This window comes from Muscardinus avellanarius (assembly GCF_963383645.1).
Source record: "Muscardinus avellanarius genome assembly, chromosome: 9".
Classification (NCBI taxonomy): Eukaryota; Metazoa; Chordata; class Mammalia; order Rodentia; family Gliridae; genus Muscardinus; species Muscardinus avellanarius.
This window is the reverse complement of record NC_137795.1, coordinates 91060372-91079215: the sequence shown is the minus strand read 5'-3', so window position 1 is coordinate 91079215 and position 18844 is coordinate 91060372. Positions and strand designations below refer to the sequence as shown.

The 18844-nt window shown below is 37.7% G+C and overlaps 1 protein-coding gene across 1 annotated transcript in view; it reads right to left on the bottom strand.

Moving 5' to 3' along the window:
* The window catches only part of MKLN1 (muskelin 1), a gene marked incomplete at both ends in the record, with an annotated part of 145193 nt that overhangs the window by 73805 nt on the left and 52544 nt on the right, over positions 1-18844 (bottom strand). The window contains 2 exons of the mRNA XM_080701907.1: positions 13458-13523; positions 17212-17289. Coding sequence (XP_080558033.1) covers positions 13458-13523; positions 17212-17289 — 144 coding nt within the window. The remainder of the gene's footprint in view (positions 1-13457; positions 13524-17211; positions 17290-18844) is intronic.

Sequence of the window (18844 nt, the reverse complement as noted above, 5' to 3'; positions counted from 1 at the left end):
GTGTGACAACTACCAGGTTTCTTAGCTGTTGGCTTCCTGATCTCTAAAATGTGATACAGTACCTATCCCATACAGCTATTGAAGAAGCCAGGTGAGGTCGTGCCCACTTGTAATCCCAGCACTCGGGAGGCTGAGACACAAGGCTCACAAGTTTGAGATCAGCCTCAGCAACATAGAGAGACCCTTAGCCACTAAATTAGACTCTGTTTCAAAATAAAAAATAAAAAGGTGTGGGGGTGTCACTTTAGAGGTAGACTGCCCCTGGGTTCAATCCTCAGTTATCAAAAAATAAAAGCTACTAAAGAATTAAGTCTTACATGCAGTGATTAAACTATGAGATGAATAAATGCATTGTTTGATATAAATGAAGAATATATAGGTAGCAAGGTAGAGATGAGGATAAAAACACAAAGTAGACAGATTGTGGTAAATATAAACTAAGATAAGGGCTTTGGCCTTGACTCCACAGACAGTGGCGAAGTTACAGAAGCTCTGAGTAGAGGTCTAACACGGTAAGATCTAAACCTCAACCCACGGGACTGACAAGGAGGAGCCGAGGGACTGCGAGGAGCTGGAGCTAACGTGGCCTACCCACACCAGTCTCATTCTAAGAGAGTCAATCAGCCAATCAATCATCACTCAGGCCACAATTACTAATTCAACTATATTCTTTGGTACAGCATATATACCAATTTGGAAACAGTACCAAATATACTGTGTAACTACTTATTACAAATTATATCAATCTACACACCTTATGTGCACTAAAAATAAGGTATGTTAAGACATGTAAAGACATCAGTGTTTTCAAAATATTTTGTACCATAAAACTGGTTTTTTACTTTAGGTACTCATAAATTTATAGTTCTACTGTGATTCTTAGGGATAAATCAAACTGTGGTGATTGCATAATCTGCCACAAGATGGCACACTATTTTCATAATTAAATCAGTTTTCCCACTTTGAAACTGTATAGAATACACAAATTATGCACTGACACAGCACAGCACATGCATAAAAATTAAGACACAACTCTTGTGTCTAAAAGAAGCAATAGAAAGGTTAACAGACTGGTGAAAGAAGTTAGGTATATACTCCGTTTAAATAGACATCAAGACAGGCATGGTGGCACACACTTGTAATCCCAGCGCTTGGGAGGCTGAGACAGGAGGATTGCATAGGTTCGAAGCCAGCCTCAGCTGAGTGAGGCTCTCAGCAACTTAGTGAGACCCTGTTTCCAAATCAAATATAAAAAATAGGGCTGTGCTACAAAGTATAGCCCGAAGGTATACAGCCTCTAAAGTTCCACCCCCAGTATAACAAACAAACAAACAAACATGAAGAGAAAAACAGAGAGTTCCGGGAAGATGGCGGCGGAGAAAAGCGGGCTTAAGAGCCCCGCTAACAACCAATCTCCAGTACCACAAAATCAGCGCCTTTCATAGCCAGAAAACACCATCACCAGAGAAACAAAAAAATCACCAGGCGCCAGATAGAAAGGGGACTGAGAACAGAACTCAGAGCCACAGAGGAGATACAACGGCCTCACGCCCGAGGACGCGGCAGCAGCGCCATACTGCCGGTGGCAGCGGCGAGTTCACCGGACGGCTACAGCACTGAGGTGAGCCGCTGCGGAACAGCCAGGCGGGATTTTTCAGTGCAGGGAGCATCTAAAGCTCCCAGTGGCTGAGCTCAGCACACGCTGCAGGGACTAAGAGTGGAACTCAAAACCTAGAAGAAATAAGCCAGCCTCATGGCCGAGGGCATAGCAGCAGCGCCATATTGCCACCAGCGGCAGCAGCAGTGAATCCACTGAGTCCAGTACAGCTACATCTGCGAACTCAAGAACAGTGAGTCAAATTGCGGGCCACAGAGGAGAAATCCCAGTACTATACTCCCTGGGACTTGACCCAGTGGGGGAGTGGCGGTAGCAGAGATATCACACCATAGGAGAACGTGCAACCTGGCACCCCCCATAGTTTAAAACAGTCTCTATCGACTCCCTGGGTCGGAGACTCTGTGATACAACCCAGTAAAGGAGTAGTGGGGTCTGAGATACTACAGACTTGAGATCCAGAGAACCTTAAGAGAAGTCATAGTGACCCAAGGGAAGAACCCAGAGAAGGCACAAACTTCCGAAATCATGGGAAAGAGGAATAACACTGGAGCAATGAATGCCCACAACCCCACAACATCAGAACCCGATAAAACAGAAAATCAGAGATTTCTAGAAGATCAAATCAGGAAAATAACTGTAGAAATAATAGAGGTGCTTCGAAAAGAACTCAGAGAGAGCCAAAAAGAGATAAAGGATGCAATTAATGAAGTAAAGGCCTCAATTCAAAGCACAAACAACCGATTAGACCACATGGAGAACAGAATCTCGCTCTTAGAAGATGATCATTCCAAAAATGAACGCATAGTTTCTAATCCAGAAAAAAATATCCAACAGCAGGAATCTGACATTGAAGAAATATGGGCCCATTTTAAGAGAGCTAACCTAAGAATAATTGGAATAGAGGAGGGAAAAGAAAGTGAAACCAAAGGGATCAACAATCTCTTCAAGGAAGTAATAGAAAAATTTCCAAACATAGAGCAAGAGGTTGATACACTGATCCAGGAAACTTATAGAACTCCCTTTAGACAGGATCGGAGAAGAGGATCCCCACGCCACATAATTGTCAAAATGACCAATGTGGAAGCCAAGCAGAGAATCTTAAAGGCAACAAAAACAAAGCGCCAAGTGACATTCAGAGGCAAACCAATTAGAATCACTCCAGACTTCCCAAACCAAGTCATGAGAGCCAGAAGGGCTTGGAGTAACATATTCCAAACTCTCAAAGAAAACAACTTCCAGCCAAAAATTTCCTACCCAGCAAAACTTTCTATCAAATTAGATGGAAAAATAAGAAGCTTCCATGACAAACAGAAACTGAAGGAATTTATGTCTTCAAAATCAGCGCTAGAGAAAATACTCAAAGAGATTAACTACAAAGAAGAAATAGGTAACACACACCAGAACCAGAGAAACAAGATTTTCCATCCAACAGACAACTAAGATGGTTATCTGTGGAGATTCATTATGTTAGTCTTTTACCTATCTCTAAATTGTATTGTTTGCCTTTATTGTTGTTAATTTTTAGGATTTCTAGTTGGAATATTAATATACCTTCAAATATAGCATTTGGAAATATTTTATCCAATTCTATTAGTAACTTTTAACTGTTTACATTGTCTTTGGATATACAATATTTTTTTATTTTTTAGGGAGTTTGTATACTCTTCTGTTGCCTGTGCCATTGAAATTATATCCAAGAAATCACTGCCAATTTCAATGTTGTAAGGTTTTATGACCCAGATTTTCCTCTAAAAGTTTATAGTCTTAAGATATATATTTAGGTCTTTTATCTATTTTGAGTTAATACTTGTAATATGGGATTAGGTAAGGGTCCAATTTTATTCTTTTCCATGTAATTATTATTTTTCAACAATATTTAGTTAAAAGATTAGTATTTCCACCACCAAATGTTCGTGGAAACCTTGTCAAAAATAACTTGACAATATAGGGAAGAATATAGATCTAGGCTTTTATTTAACTCCAATGGTTTATATATCTGCCTTTAGAACAGTACTACACTGTTTCAATTATTGTAGCTTTATATGTTTTGAAATCAGAAAATATATATCTTCTAGCTTTGTTCTTTTTCAAGATCGTTTTGGGTATCTAGAATCCATATTCCATATTAGGATAGATTTTTTTTCTGAAAAATAAATATATAAATATATGATAGTTTCACCTAAAAAAATAGAAAAAAAATATTCTCTGGTAGAAAGCAAAAAGAAATATTGAAATGTTATCTTTAAGTCATCAAAAGCTTGGTATCAAACAAATGAAACTGTTATGTGAGATTATCATTTTTAATTTTTGATAAATTGCTATAATACTAGATGTCAACCACTAAGCGAAGCATGGGAAGGAGGGATGGGGAGAAAATGGGGTGGGGATCGGGTGGGGGCTGACTGGGTGATGTGTGCATGTATGTCTACAAAAGTTTGTATCCCACTATGATGTATGAATACAGTACACCAATAAAAAATTTTAAAAAATAGTAATAAAATAAAAAAAGAGAAAAACAAGGAAAAACAAGATAAAACAAGGCTTTAAAAAAAAATTGTTTCTGGGCATGGTGGTGCACTCTTGTAATCCCAGTACTTGGGAGGCTGAGACAGGCAGATCAAAGATTTGAAGCCAGCCTCAACAACTTACTGAGGCTGTCAGTAACTTAATGAGACTCTATTTCCAAATAATAAAATAAAAAGAACTGAGGGTGCAGCTCGGAGGTAGAATGCCCCTGAGTTCAATCCTCAGTACCACAAAATTAATAATATATAAATGAATACATACATACATACATACATACATACATACATACATACATACAGTAAAAAAATGTATCTTCAAAACAAAAGAAACCTCGTGAGGACACTTTAAGACTTTAAAGCCTTCTGAAAGGTCAGTAAGACATGATTTACTAATGGGTCAATAAGATAAGCTTTTGCAGGGGGTACTGGCACACGCCTGTAATCCCAGCATTTGGGAGGCTGAGACCTGAGGACTGTGCCAGTTCAGCTACTAAGTGAGGCCCTCAGTAACTTAGTGAGACCATTTCAAAATAAAGAATAAAAAATAGGGCAGGGGGTGTAGCTCAGAAGTCGAATCCCCCTGGATTTCATCCCCAGACCCACACACAAAAAAAGATAAGCTTTTCTTTTCTCTTCTTTTTTTTTTACCCTGAATTGAAACCCAATTCACAGTTGAAAAATGTTAAGCAGATGCCGGGCGTGGTGGCGCACGCTTGTAATCCCCGCGCTTGGGAGGCAGAGACAGGAGGATCGCGCAGGTTCGAAGCCAGCCACGCTGGCGTAAGAGACCCTGTTTCAAAAATATAAAATAGGTCTCGGAGTGTAGCCCGGAGGTAGAAGGGCTTCCAGGAACCCCAGTACCACCAAAAAAAAAAAAAAAATAGTTAAGCAGAGGTGTCAGATACAGGGATTACAATCAATTAAACTGACATACAAATCCAGTAGGATGAAATACTACATTTCTTTTCCACTGTGGTATAATAGGATTCCTTTAGGATGAAAGAAAGCTTTGAAAATTAAATAGTAAAATCATTCTATCAAGTACTTTTATGGTCACTTTCTCTCTTAGAGCTAAAGAGCTAATGGCAATATGGAAAAACAAAACTTATTGACCAAAAAAATAAAACTAGGTACCATCAAATCTTTAATATTTAAGAAAATAAGGTATTCTAAATATTGGAAAGCAACAACTAGTTGAAATATAAGTCACATTAAATAAGCTGGAATAAGCTTTAGTTTTACTCCAGAGACACTGTTCTTAATTTTTTTCATGAAGAGTCTCTGATAATTTGAAGCTAAAAATTGTTGTCCCAGAAAAATATACAAAAAGACAAAATGCTGCATCTATCTTCAAATCTGCAAAATGCATACAGAAAATGACTGGGCTTCTTTACTTGACTGCTTATGTATTAACTTTATTAAAATGGAACTTCCAGGTTTCTTGAACTCTACTTAGGAAACGTGATTCTTCACTACTATATCTATGTGATCTTTATCAACAAAATTCTTAAATGGACTTTAATATTTTTAAATCTTAAAAGTATATTGCCGGGCATGGTGGCGCATGCTTGTAATCCCCGCGCTTGGGAGGCAGAGACAGGAGGATCGCGCAGGTTCGAAGCCAGCCGCGCGCGCTGGTTTAGGAGACCCTGTTTCCAAAAATGAAAATGTAAAAAATAGGTCTGGAAGTGTAGCCCGGAGGTAGAAGGGCTTCCAGGAACCCCAGTACCACCAAAAAAAAAAAAAAAAAAAGTATATTTATGGTTTTCATTTCTTTCTAAAATATCAATTAGGACAGAATATATAAGAGATGAAACAAATATACCAAAAGAACATTGGAGTTTTAAAATGTGGGATTATAAAAACTCTCAACACTGCCTTTCAACTGTTTTCTCTCTCTCTCTCTTTTTTTTTTTTGGTGGTACTGAGAGTGGAACCCAGGGGCTTTCTACCTCGGGGCTATACTCCCAGACCTATTTTATATTTTATTTGGGAACAGCGTCTCACTAAGTTGCTGAGAGCCACACTCAGTAGCTGAGGCTGGCTTCGAACCTGTGCCATCCTCCTGTCTCAGCCTCCCAAGCACGGGGATTACAAGCGTGCGCCACCATGCCCGGCTTCAAGTTTTCTTAATATCCTTATATTGGTGCATCACAGTCTCACGTCATAATGTAGATCATGTTGGCAGTGGCATACGTGCACAGAGCACTGGGGCCACTCCTTCCCACTTCCCCCTTCCCAATACAGAGTACTGAGATGGCATCGGCATCTTCACATATGCACACATAGTTGATAGTAGTATTTCCATTAATGAATCTCAGTCTTAACCCCCACACACACCCTTCCCTTAGACACCCTCCCTGGATCCACTGAAATGTCTCCTCCATTATCTGGAGTCCCTCTGGTATTACAACTACTCCCTAGGTTTCACATACTAAAGAAAACATAAGACCCTTCACTCTGGGACTGGCTAATCTCACTTAACATAATGTTCTACAGGTCCTTCCTTTTTTTTTGGGGGGGGGAATGACATAATTTTATTCTTTATTGCTGAGTAGAATTCCAATGTGTTTATTTTCCATAATTTTGTAATCCATTCATCTGTTGATGGATACATCGGTTGGTTCCATAATTTGGCTATTGTGCTGCTATGAATATGGGTATGCATATATTACTCTAGTTCTCAGATTTTAGCCCCTTTGGAAAGAAACCCAGTAATAATATAACGAGATCATATGGTAGGTCTCAGTTTTCTGAGGAATCTCCACACTGATTTCCATAGTGGCTGAACTAATTTGCAATCCCATTTACAGTGTAGAAGAGTTCCTATTTCCCCACAACCCTGCCAGCATTTATTGTTGTTTGACTTCTTGATGGTTGCCATTCTCAATGAGTTAGGTGAAACCTTAGTGCAGTTTGGATTTGCTTCTCTCTGATTATTACTGATGCTGAACTTTTGGCTTTTTTTTTTTTTTTTTGGCAGTACTAGAGATAGTACCCGGGGCATTCTACCTCTGAACTACACACTAACCCTATTTTATTCTTTATTTTGAAACAGGGTCTCACTAAGTTACAGAGCGCCTCACTAAGTAGCTGAGGCTGGCCGCGAACCTACGATCTTCCTGCCTCAGCCTCCCAAGTACTGGGATTACAGGCATGTGCCACCACACCCTGCCAGCCTTTGGCCATTTGTATCTTTTCTTTCGTGAAGTGTCATTCAATTCAATTGTTCATTTCTTGATTGGACTGGGTTTTTTATAAGTCTTTTAAATTCTTTGTATAGTCTAGATATTAATCTTCTGTCAGAGGGAGAGCTGGCAAAGATCTTCTCCCATTCCACAGGCTTCCTCTTTTGACTCTTGATGGTTTCCTTTGATGTGCAGAAACTTTTTAGTTTAATGCCATAATTGAAGTTGTTTTAAACTATTTTCAAATAAATTTTTATTTAAAAGTATTTTCAAAGTGAAATTTCATCAGATTAATTAAAACCACAAAGGAAAGTTCTCTGCATTTATATAAAATCCTCTCAGCATAATCACTATATATTATAAAGTAAAAATATGGAATACTGCTGGGTGTGGTGGCGCATGCTTGTAATCCCCGCGCTTGGGAGGTGGAGACAGGAGGATCGCGCAGGTTCGAAGCCAGCCACGCTGGCTTAAGAGACCCTGTTTCCAAAAATAAAAAAAATTGGTCTGGGAGTGTAGCCCGGAGGTAGAAGGGTTTCCAGGAACCCCAGTACCACAAAAAAAATATATATATGGAATATAATATGCCTATTATATAAAATAGCATATGTAAAAATACATTTCATTTAACCATCATAACTTAGTTTATTATTCCTGTTTATAGCACTACATCTAAGATTAAAACACAAAGTCAATAGTAAAAGCAGAATTCAATTTCAGGTATGTTAGATACACACTCCCACCTTCCCACAAACACAACACCTAACTACTATATTTAAAGACTAACTGGGAGCCGGGTGTGGTGGCGCACGCTTGTAATCTCCGCCCTTGGGAGGCGGAGACGGGAGGATCGAGCAGGTTTGAAGCCAGCCTCACTGGCTTAAGAGACACTGTTTCCAAATAAAAATATAAAAAATAGGTCTGGGAGTGTAGCCCAGAGGTAGAAGGGCTTCCAGGAACCCCAGTACCACACACACACACACACACAAAAAAAAAGACTACCTGGAAAAGAGTCTTTCAAAGATTTATGATACATGTCTCCTTGAAGATGATTAAAATCAACTTTATGGCAGCAATTACAAGAGGATTCTGGTACCTGCAATATATGAAAGCTCAGAAAATCATGCTATTAATAGTCTTATAGAGTTGGGCGTGGTGATGCACACTTATAATTCCAGCATTGGGAGGATGAGAGAGGAGGATCATGGTTTACAACCAGCCTCAGCTACTTGGTGAGGCCCTTTGCGACTCAGTAAGACCCTGTTTCAAAATAAAAAATTAAAAAATCAAGCTGGGGGTGTAGCTAAGAGGTAGAATTGCCCCTGGGTTCCATCCCCAGTACTGCAAAAAAAAAAAAAAAAAAAAAAAAGTCTTTTAGAGAGAAAATCTCAAGGATATATAAGATTCAGCTTTTGTGCCAAAATTAAGGTCAGAAAACACTAAATTTTACACTAAAGAATCAAAGCTCTATAAAACACTTGGCTTTTCTACCCATGTCCCAAAGTAAGAATATCTATAGCTTCAGGAAGTATAGTCTAAATACAATAATTTTAAAAAGTAGCCAGGTGTGATGGCCATTTAATAGTAATAAAAAAAAAAAAGGCTTGTTATCCAGCATTTGGGAGGCTGAGACAGGAGAATCATGGTTCTCAGACAGCCTCAGCTACTTAGTGAGGCCCTTTGCAACTCAGTGAGACCCTATTTCAAAATAAAATAAAAATAGGGATGGGGGTGTAGCTCGGAGGTACAATTCCCCTGGGTTCCATCCCCAGTACTGCAAAATAAATAAATAAATAGGCAAGTAAATAACAGTAAAAAGCAGAATTTTCAGGAAATTTTAATATTAGAATATAATAAAAAAGATTTACCTCAGAAAATATTTTTGAAACATTTTAAAAACTTTTTTTAAAGCAAAGAAAAAGAATTTGATACAAAAATATTTTACAAATTACTCTATTTTGGATGTAAAATGTCCCCTGGATGGCTTGCTCTGGTGGCAGCCATGATATAATAAATGATATAATGCATGATCCACTTATCAAAGTTTATAGCAATATGTGAATATGGTTTTCAAGTAAATATTTTTCTTTCCACTTGAGGGGAAATAGATTTTAGGTACAAAAACAAATATTTACAGTAAATCTACTTACACCAAGCTTAGTGGCCATTAAAAAAAAAAAGGCAAAATTCATTGTCTTTCCTACCTCAGCAAGTCCATTGGCACTGGAGAGCTGAATAAACAAGAATGGTATACACAATACCTTTACTGGCAATCTAAACTTATGTAGAACTCAGTCTACAGGGGCCAGGTGGAGTGGTACACACCTGCAATCCCAGTACTTGGGAGGCTGAGACAGGGGGATTGAAATTTCAAAGCCAGCCTCAGGAACTAAAGACCTTTTTTCTAAATAAAAATATAAAATAGGACTGGGAACGTAGCTTGGAAGTGGAATGCCCCTGGGTCCAATCCCCAACATAGCCATGCACACATACATACTGGTATACTAGGAATCATAGAAATAAGAGTAGGAACAAAACATTACGTAAATGTAGGGAGGCAATGACTATTCTGCCTGAACCACTGCTAGGACTAGAGGTGTAGCTTTGAGGTAGAAACCTCCTGAGTTCAATCATCAACAACACACACACACACACACACACACACACACACACACACACACACACACACACACTCTCTCTCTCTCTCTCTCTCTCTCTCTCTCTCTCTCTCTCTCTCTCTCTCTCGCTTTCTCTTAAAGATCTTTCCCGAAAACTACTCCAATACAAAAATTCTGCATACCATCACAAGACTCTTGTGGAACCTCCTAAAGTCTATTCATGACAGGTTTTTATTTTTATTTTTTAAAATATACAAAATAGCCGGGCATGGTGGCGCATGCTTGTAATCCCTGTGCTTGGGAGGCGGAGACAGGAGGACCTCGCTGGTTCAGAGCCAGCCTCGCTGGCTTAAGAGACCCTGTTTCCAAATAAAAAATATAAAATAGGTCTGGGAGTGAAGCCCGGAGCTAGAAGGGCTTCCAGGAAACCCCAGTACCACCAAAAAAAAAAAAAAAAAGTATGTGTGTGTGTGTGTGTGTGTGTGTGTGTGTGTGTATATATTATATATATAATATATATAATATATACATTTTTATATAAATATATAATTTAATTTATATATAATTTAAATATATATATATATATATATATATATATAATTTAGTGTTTTCTGACCTTAATTTTGGCACAAAAGCCGAATCTTATATAGCCTTGAGATTTTCTCTCTAAAAGACTTTTTTTTTTTTGCAGTACTGGGGATGGAACCCAGAGGCAAAATATATATATCTAAAATATATATATATTTTAGATATATTATATATATACGTATATACATATACATATACACACACACATACACACACACACACACACACACACACACACACACACAATAAACAGTAGTTGAGGCAAAAGACAGAGAATGCCAATATATGGAAGTTATTGTTTTAAGTACTAGTTTTGGGTTCTTCTCTCTTGATGAGAACATATTTCTGGATCACTGGCCCTCACTACAAAACATCTGTTTCAATTTAACATGAGCCATAATTTCAGAATCTTCTAAAAGCTAAAAGCTTTCTCTATGACTCATTTGAGTTCCAGGGCATCTTTCTTATATTTCTCTCTACTTCTAAACACCTGAACCCTTAGCTACCGCACTTCTGCCGTACCTTAACAAGGACCCTAGCTACTTAACCAGTTTCTACCGTGATATAAAACTGAGCTCATAAACCAAGTGAGGCCAGTGGCAGGTATTCTACTACCATTTTGTGTTTCTTTTCTCCTGTCCTAAAAAGCCAATGATCTTAATTATTTTTTAAAAAAATCCTCTACAACCAGGTCTCCTGAGTGTTTTATTTTGTACCTTAAAACACTTCCACAAATATATATATAAATATATATATAAAAGAAACACTGGTGAATAAAATTTTTTTCTAACATAATACACATCAATCACAGAAACGCTTAATTAAAGAAGAACATTTTAAAGCCACTGGTGAATGTACTAAGGAGAAATAACTCAATATTTTGGTATGTGTCTTATAGTTTTCCCTTCTATGATCAACAATAAATTTAAAAAAGGAATCCACTTTTATCCCAGTTCCCATATCAAGATATCAAAACAGGGATAAGAGGTCACAGATACAGATAGTATCTTTTTTTTTTTTTTTTTTTTTTGGTAGTACTGGGGTTCCTGGAAGCCCTTCTATCTCCAGGCTACACTCCCAGACCTATTTTTACATTTTTATTTGGAAACAGGGTCTCCTAAGTCAGCGCGCGCGGCTAGCTTCGAACCTGCGCGATCCTCCTGTCTCTGCCTCCCAAGCGTGGGGATTACAAGCGTGCGCCACCACGCCTGGCCAGATAGTATCATTTTTGAAACATTTTTAAAACTTTTTTTAAAGCAAAGAAAAAGAATCTGATACAAAAATATTTTACACATTACTCTATTTTGGATGTAAAATGTCCCCTGGATGGCTTGCTCTGGTGGCAGCCATGCTTGGAGGTGGTTGTAAACGTGGCCAGGTACAGTGTGTTAGAGCTGCTTCTGAAAGGGTCCCTGGGGTGGCTGAGGGTGTGTGCGTGCGCGCGTGGCCAGGTACAGTGTGTTGGAGCTGCTTCTGAAAGGGTCCGTGGGGAGGTGGCTGAGGGGTGTGTCTGTCTGTCTGTCTGTCTGTCCATCCATCCTCCGACACCACCTAGCTACAGTATCTGGCTCTAACCTTCTCTCTCTGGTCTTTTGCGCTCTGCTCCCTACCATCAAGCTCTAATGACCAATTGCCCTGGCTCCTACTTGACAACTGTGCAGAATGGACTATATAAATGTATAATATATATGTATATATGAAATTTCCAGATCCATAAGCAATAAAGTTTGCTTCCTTTAAGCATTTTATGCCTCAGGTGTTGGGGTAAGTCACAGTGGTGAGAATGCTGATGGAAATAGACTATTACTCCTACCAATCTGGTTAAAACTCTTTCAATTTAACATTCATGTACTGTTTTACACTCTAAACATCAATGGTAATGTACTAAAAATTACTTGCCTCTTATTAGGAACAAGTTACTATTAAGTGACCACTAAGCTATATTATACTTTAAGGTTTTGGTTCCTTGTAAAGGCTGAAAATCTCGTTTTGTCACTATCCAGAGACCTAAATAAAGCTTGACCCAGTATTTAGAAAGAAGAGTTGTCTTAGGCTCTAGAAACCTAAGGAAAATTTTCGGCAGGCAAGCTTCAAAATAAAATTTAAAAGACAGTAAAAAAGAACAACTAAGCCAAATTATTTATAGGCTTGTGACAGTGTTTAACGATTAAGGACCTCCTACCACTTCATTTGATATTCTCTCCCCCTAAAAATATATCTTAATTCTTTTACCCTAATAATTCCCATATTACTGAATAGTAATGTGCACTGAAAATCTACAAATGTTACAATTTTCCATAAAAATACAACACACACACACACACACACACACACACACACACACACACAGAAAGATGTAATGTGCAGGGGGTATGGTGTGTGTGTGTGTGTGTGTGTGTGTGTGTGTGTGTGTGTGTGTGTGTGTTACTGGGGGTGAAACCCAGAGGCTTTCTACCTCTGGGCTATACACCCAGCCCTATTTTTTAATATTTTATTTGGAAACAGGGTCTTACTAAGTTGCTGAGAGCCTCACCAAGTAGCTGAGACTGGCTTCGAACCTGCACGATCCTCCTGATTCAGCCTCCCAAGCGTGTGCCACAACACCCAGCAGACATTACATCTTTTATGTGAGCTAATTTGTGCAGCAGCCTCACTTCTCATACTGGGCCCCTAACTAGTGTAGGTTATGCCTGTGACAGTGCTTGCTTGTTTTCTTTGCTATTCGGTTAAATCCAGTAACATTTAGCCTTGATAATAGAAGGAAAGAAGTATATTCACAGTTATCTGATATTTTTTAAATCCAGGTCTATGATATGTTGGCATTTATTACCTGAAGTTACCACTGATGTAAAATTACACTTTTTAAGTCTTAGAATTAATTTTAAAAAAGATTTTTCTTTCCATTGTAAGCGTTACTCACCTGTTTGAACATCAATAACCATCTGATGGCCTCCTCTCATTCCTGGTCGGTTATCTTCTCCATCACCTGAAAACAAACAATATTTTCTTTAAAAGAAATATTAAAGAATAACTACAAATCTAGAGTAAATTCACTCATATCTGTAATAAAGAGTAAAAATTCCCATACATATTATTTAAAAATATTAAAATAAAGGATTCATAAAAGATCTAATACTTAAATTATCCTGATCTATTTTCAATTGCATTCATTTTTTAAATTTAAGCTATTAATACAAGTGAAAGAAGCTATTTTCAATTTATTTATGAACAATGCCATAAGTTGGCAAAAATATTGGATATTCTACAAAAATTTAAGACAAAATCTCTGAACTACTGGAGTGTCAACATAAAGATGTAAAACAATTCCAAAATTAGGTCCCATGTCTAAATTCCAAGCATAGTTAATTAGAATCATTAATAATTTTCAGTAACGGTACATGTCTGTAATCCCAGTATTTGGGAGGCTAATACAAGAGGATTGCAGGTTCAAGACTAGCCGCAGCAATTTAACAAGGACCTGAGCAAATTACTAAGACCCTGGTTCAAAAAAATAATAATAATAATAATAATAATAGGATCAGGCAGGGACGTAACTCAGAGGTAGAATACCTCTAGTGTTAAACAAACAAAATTAGATCCAGGCATCATTTAGAATGAATAGCTTTAAGGTTCATAAAACAGTTACTTGAGCTGGGCATGGTGGCGCACGCTTGTAATCTCCGTGCTTAGGAGGTGGAGACAGGATGATCGCGCAGGTTCGAAGCCAGCCACACTGGCTTAAGAGACCCTGTTTCCAAAAATAAAGTATAAAATAGGTCTGGGAGCGAAGCCTAGAGGTAGAGGGGCTTCCAGGAACCCCAATACCACCAAAAAAACAAAAACAGAAAAAGACAGTTACTTGAAAACTAATGTTATCAAGTAATAATTTCCTTTATTTTATGCCAATATTTCAGAAACTAGTTCCCACAAAATTATCATTTTATCTGAAAACTAAGAAAATGTTAAGATTTACTTCACTTTGATTTTTAATTCTACTCAGAGCTTAATAGGAAGTTTAAACATAATCAATGAATGTTTTTGAAACTTCTGAAGGAGAAAACTATTGTCCTACTTAAACCTAATCCTACTTCACATCAAATCTCAAAAACTATAAAGAACTCCATTTCAACGATTCATAAGGTGATAGGATTTTTTTTATCTACGATTAAACCAGGGTGTCCCATATCTTAGTCAAATGTGATATCATTAAGCTACTCCCCAGCCATTTTTGTTTTGAGACAGGGTCTTAGTTAAGTTACTGAAGCTGGCCTTGAACTTGTGATCCTCGAGCCTCAGCCTCTGGAACAGCTCGGATTTACATACATGCATACTCACACCTGGCTCAGATTATAGGATTCTAATTCTCGGGGCATCACAAAAATACCAAAATCACAGTTCTTACACAGTTGTGCATAATTTAAGGATGAGGATACTTTTTAAAAAATGTATCCATAGATTCTGTCATTGTATGAACATTGTAGAGCATATTTACACAAGCCTAGATGGTATATACTACTACATTGGTAGCCATATGGTAAAGCTTATTGCTTCTAGGCTACAAATCTGTAGAGTGGTTTACTGCACTGAAAAATGATAAGCAACTATAACACAATAAATAAGTATTTATGTATTAAAACATATATAAACATAGAAAAGGTTCAATAAAAATAGGTGATAGGAGTTTTTTTTTTTTTTAGCAACATTATAAATTTATGGGGCCATCACTGACCAAAATGTTGCTGTGCAGTGCATGACTGTATACAAAAAACAGGAGGCAACATCAAATCCTTTTGTTATTAATGTACTGCAACATTTACAAGCTCCCTGCAAATTCTCCTTTCTAATAAGTGGCCTTCTGGATTTTTCAGCTCATTATCATTAAAGTTTTGCCCTTTTCTTTCTTTCTCCTGCCTGACAATATTGTTACTTGCAATAAAAAATTTTAATAACATTAAAATACTCATTTTCAGCCGGGCATGGTGGTGCATGGCGTATAATCCCAGTATCTGGGAGGCTAAGATGGAAGGATCACGGTTCACAGTGGAGTCCTCTGCAACTCAGTGAGATCCTAGTTCAAAAAGATAAAATAAAAAAATAGAGCTGGGGATGGTAGCTCAGGGGTAGAATGCCCCTGGGTTCCATCCCAGTACTGCTAAAAAAAAGTAAAAAACTTCACTTTCAGTAAATTTGCATTTTATATTTGTCTTTGAAGAAAATTACCTCATTCAAGACTTATGAAATATAGGAATGATGTTTGTAGAACAGACATTTTAGATGTCCAAAGGCAAAATTTCCCTGCATATTAATATATAAAGACCCTAAGAAAAAAATGCTAAATATCCATAGAACTGCCTTCCTTTAATGCCAAGTAGTTGAATTAAGGAACTAGTTCACTTACGCTATGATAATTATCTGGTAAAGAAGTTAGCGCTGATGAAGGAGTGACAATAACTTCCCCCATAGTAAAATGATAGGTTAGACAAGAAGTCTAAACTCTGAAACAGATCTTGAGTTTTGATTAAAACAATCCCTATAAGGAACAAATGACCTGCAGAATCTACATCAAGAACAAAGTGTGAGTCCAAAGGCGTAAAGTTCCACACTTACTACCGTAACATAAGTGCTTTTAAAGATTCAACCATACTATATTTTTATTAGAATTACTGCAATAGCTTTTATTAGTATCTGGTTATACAGTTCCAAAGATTTAGAATGGCTTGCCTCCTATCTTTCTCAGAGCCCTGTCAGGTTTCGAGAGAAATTTTGTAAAATTTAAGGTTTCTCAAGAGCACATAGTATGGCTTTGTAACAGTCTATAATGTTAGTGTCTCTGTGAAAGCCATTTATAATGGTATGGGGTATTAAAAACTGCTTATGTGAGCTGGGCGTGGTGGTGCACGCTCGTAATCCCAGCATTTGGGAGGCTGAGGCCCAAGGATCGTGGTTCCCAGATAGCCTCAGCTACTTAGTGAGGCTCTCTGCAAGTTAGTGAGGCCCTGTTTCAAAATGAAGAATAAAAAATAGGGCGGGGGGTTTAGCTCGGAGTCGAATGTCCCTGGGTTCCATCCCCAGACATTAAACAACAACAACAAAAAAAACTACCTATCCCTCTGTAAACTGTGGAACAGTAAAACAAATGTTTAAAAGATAATAAACTACTGCTGGAGACGTAGTTCAATGATAAAGCACTTTCCTAGTATGCATAAGGCTCTGGGTTTAATTGCCAATACCACAAAACAGCTCATATATACATATATAAAACTAACTGCCATCAGGCAAGAAATCCGTGTCTTGTTTTATTTATTTTAGTGTGTGTGTGTGTGTGTGTGTGTGTGTGTGTGTGTGTGTGTGTGTTTGTGAAAGATAGGCATAGGCAGACAGACAGACAGGGAATGGAATCCAGGGGTTTTCTACCTCTGGGCTACACTCCTGTATCTATTTTGTATTTTATTTGGAAACAGGGTCTCACTAAGTAGCTGAGGCTGGCTTCCAACCTGCGAGATCCTCCTGTTTCAGCCTCCCAAGAACTGGGATTATAAGTGTGCACCACCACGCCTGTGTCTTGTTTTAAACACCTGCTTTTTATTAACAGAGTATGATGAGATATGTGCTATCTTAGGAAAACTGAAGACTGAGACACTAAGAAAAAATCACCATGTCTAGGTGTGGCTTACCTTTGGTACTTTTGGGAATGATTTGACTCCATCGTGGCTTATATTCCTGTTGACTGATATACTGATTGAATAAGCCATCTGCAAATATCAAAGAATGAGAAAGAATTACAACTTAGCCGGAGTTTTTATTATAAAAAATGAATTAAAATGTTGAACCCTATGTCAGAGCTTCCAAAACTTACTTTGTTTGGGAAATTTAAGAAAAATTTTTAGAAAAAACTGAACAACTACTCAGCATTCCCCCTAGAAATCTGCCTTCTTTAAACAACTTACAAAGTGTAGTGACAAATTTGCATTCTTTCATGTATTTATATTTCAGTCCATCCTCTTCTGAGGGCTAGAATGGCTAACTTTGGTAATCTATGGCCTACAGTAAGAGAAAGTACTAACATGTTGCTAATGCAGTAGCATATTTATAAAATATTTTCCCTTCATGGTATCCCAAATATAAATACTAAAGTTTCACTTGACAAAACCACATCAACCTACTGAATTCTTGGCAGTTCCTACTAAACTTATTCCATTTCCCATTACTACTGCACCTATTGGATATAAAGACATCACTGTACTCAATAGACAAGTATGTGGCAGTAAAAGGAGTTATTGGAGAGAAAACATTAGAGAAAAATTTAAGGCTACAAAATCAACAGTAAGCCGGGCGTGGTGGCCACGCTTGTCATCCCCGTGCTTGGGAGGCGGAGACAGGAGGATCACGCAGGTTCGAAGCCAGCCGCGCTGGCTTAAGAGACCCTGTTTCCACATTAAAAAAAAAAAAAAGTATAAAAATAAGCACTGGGAGTGTAGCCCGGAGGTAGAAGGATTTCCAGGAACCCCAGTACCACCAAAAAAACCCAAAAAACAAAAAACAAAAAAATGCACTTATAGGTAAGAAACTTGTAAAGCACAATAACAGCTGGATCAAAACACACTTTACAAATTATTTATTACAGCAGTTTGTTCAACTTCTGAAAAGAGAAGTATGTGTGTTATGCTAGTTTATAATATAATAAATCAATACAGTGAAACTGAACTAGTAAAAATTTATTAGGACAGTAAAGGGTTTAGATTTTGGTGCCTGAGTTCAAATCTTAGCTCTGACTAGGTATGATGTCTTAGGCAAACTACTTAACTGTTCTTGATAATTTAATGGGGACAACAATATTCTACTTATCATAGAAAGTATGATAATTTAAAAAATGATATAAGGGACTTAGATGGCATATATATATATATATATATATATATATATATATATATATATATATATATATATATAGATGACTGATGTAGTGTTTGAATTGTACTTGGAAGAAAACTAGCAATCATTTTGATTCACAAAATGAGAAATATGGAACTAAGCTAAATAGGAGTTAAGAGAAAGAAGGAAACCAGGGGCAGCGGCACACACCTGTAATCCCAGTACTAGGGAGGCTGAGACAGGAGGATAGCAGGTCCGAGGCCAGCCTCAGCAACACAGCCAAGACCCTCAGCAGCTTAGTAACACTGTTAAAAAAAAAAAAAAAAAAAGCCTGGGGGTAAAGCTAAGAGGTAACTGCCCCTGGGTTCAGTCCCCAGTAGCACAGAGTGAGTGAGTCAGTCAGTATGAAGGAAGTACCTAGGTGAGGGAATAATA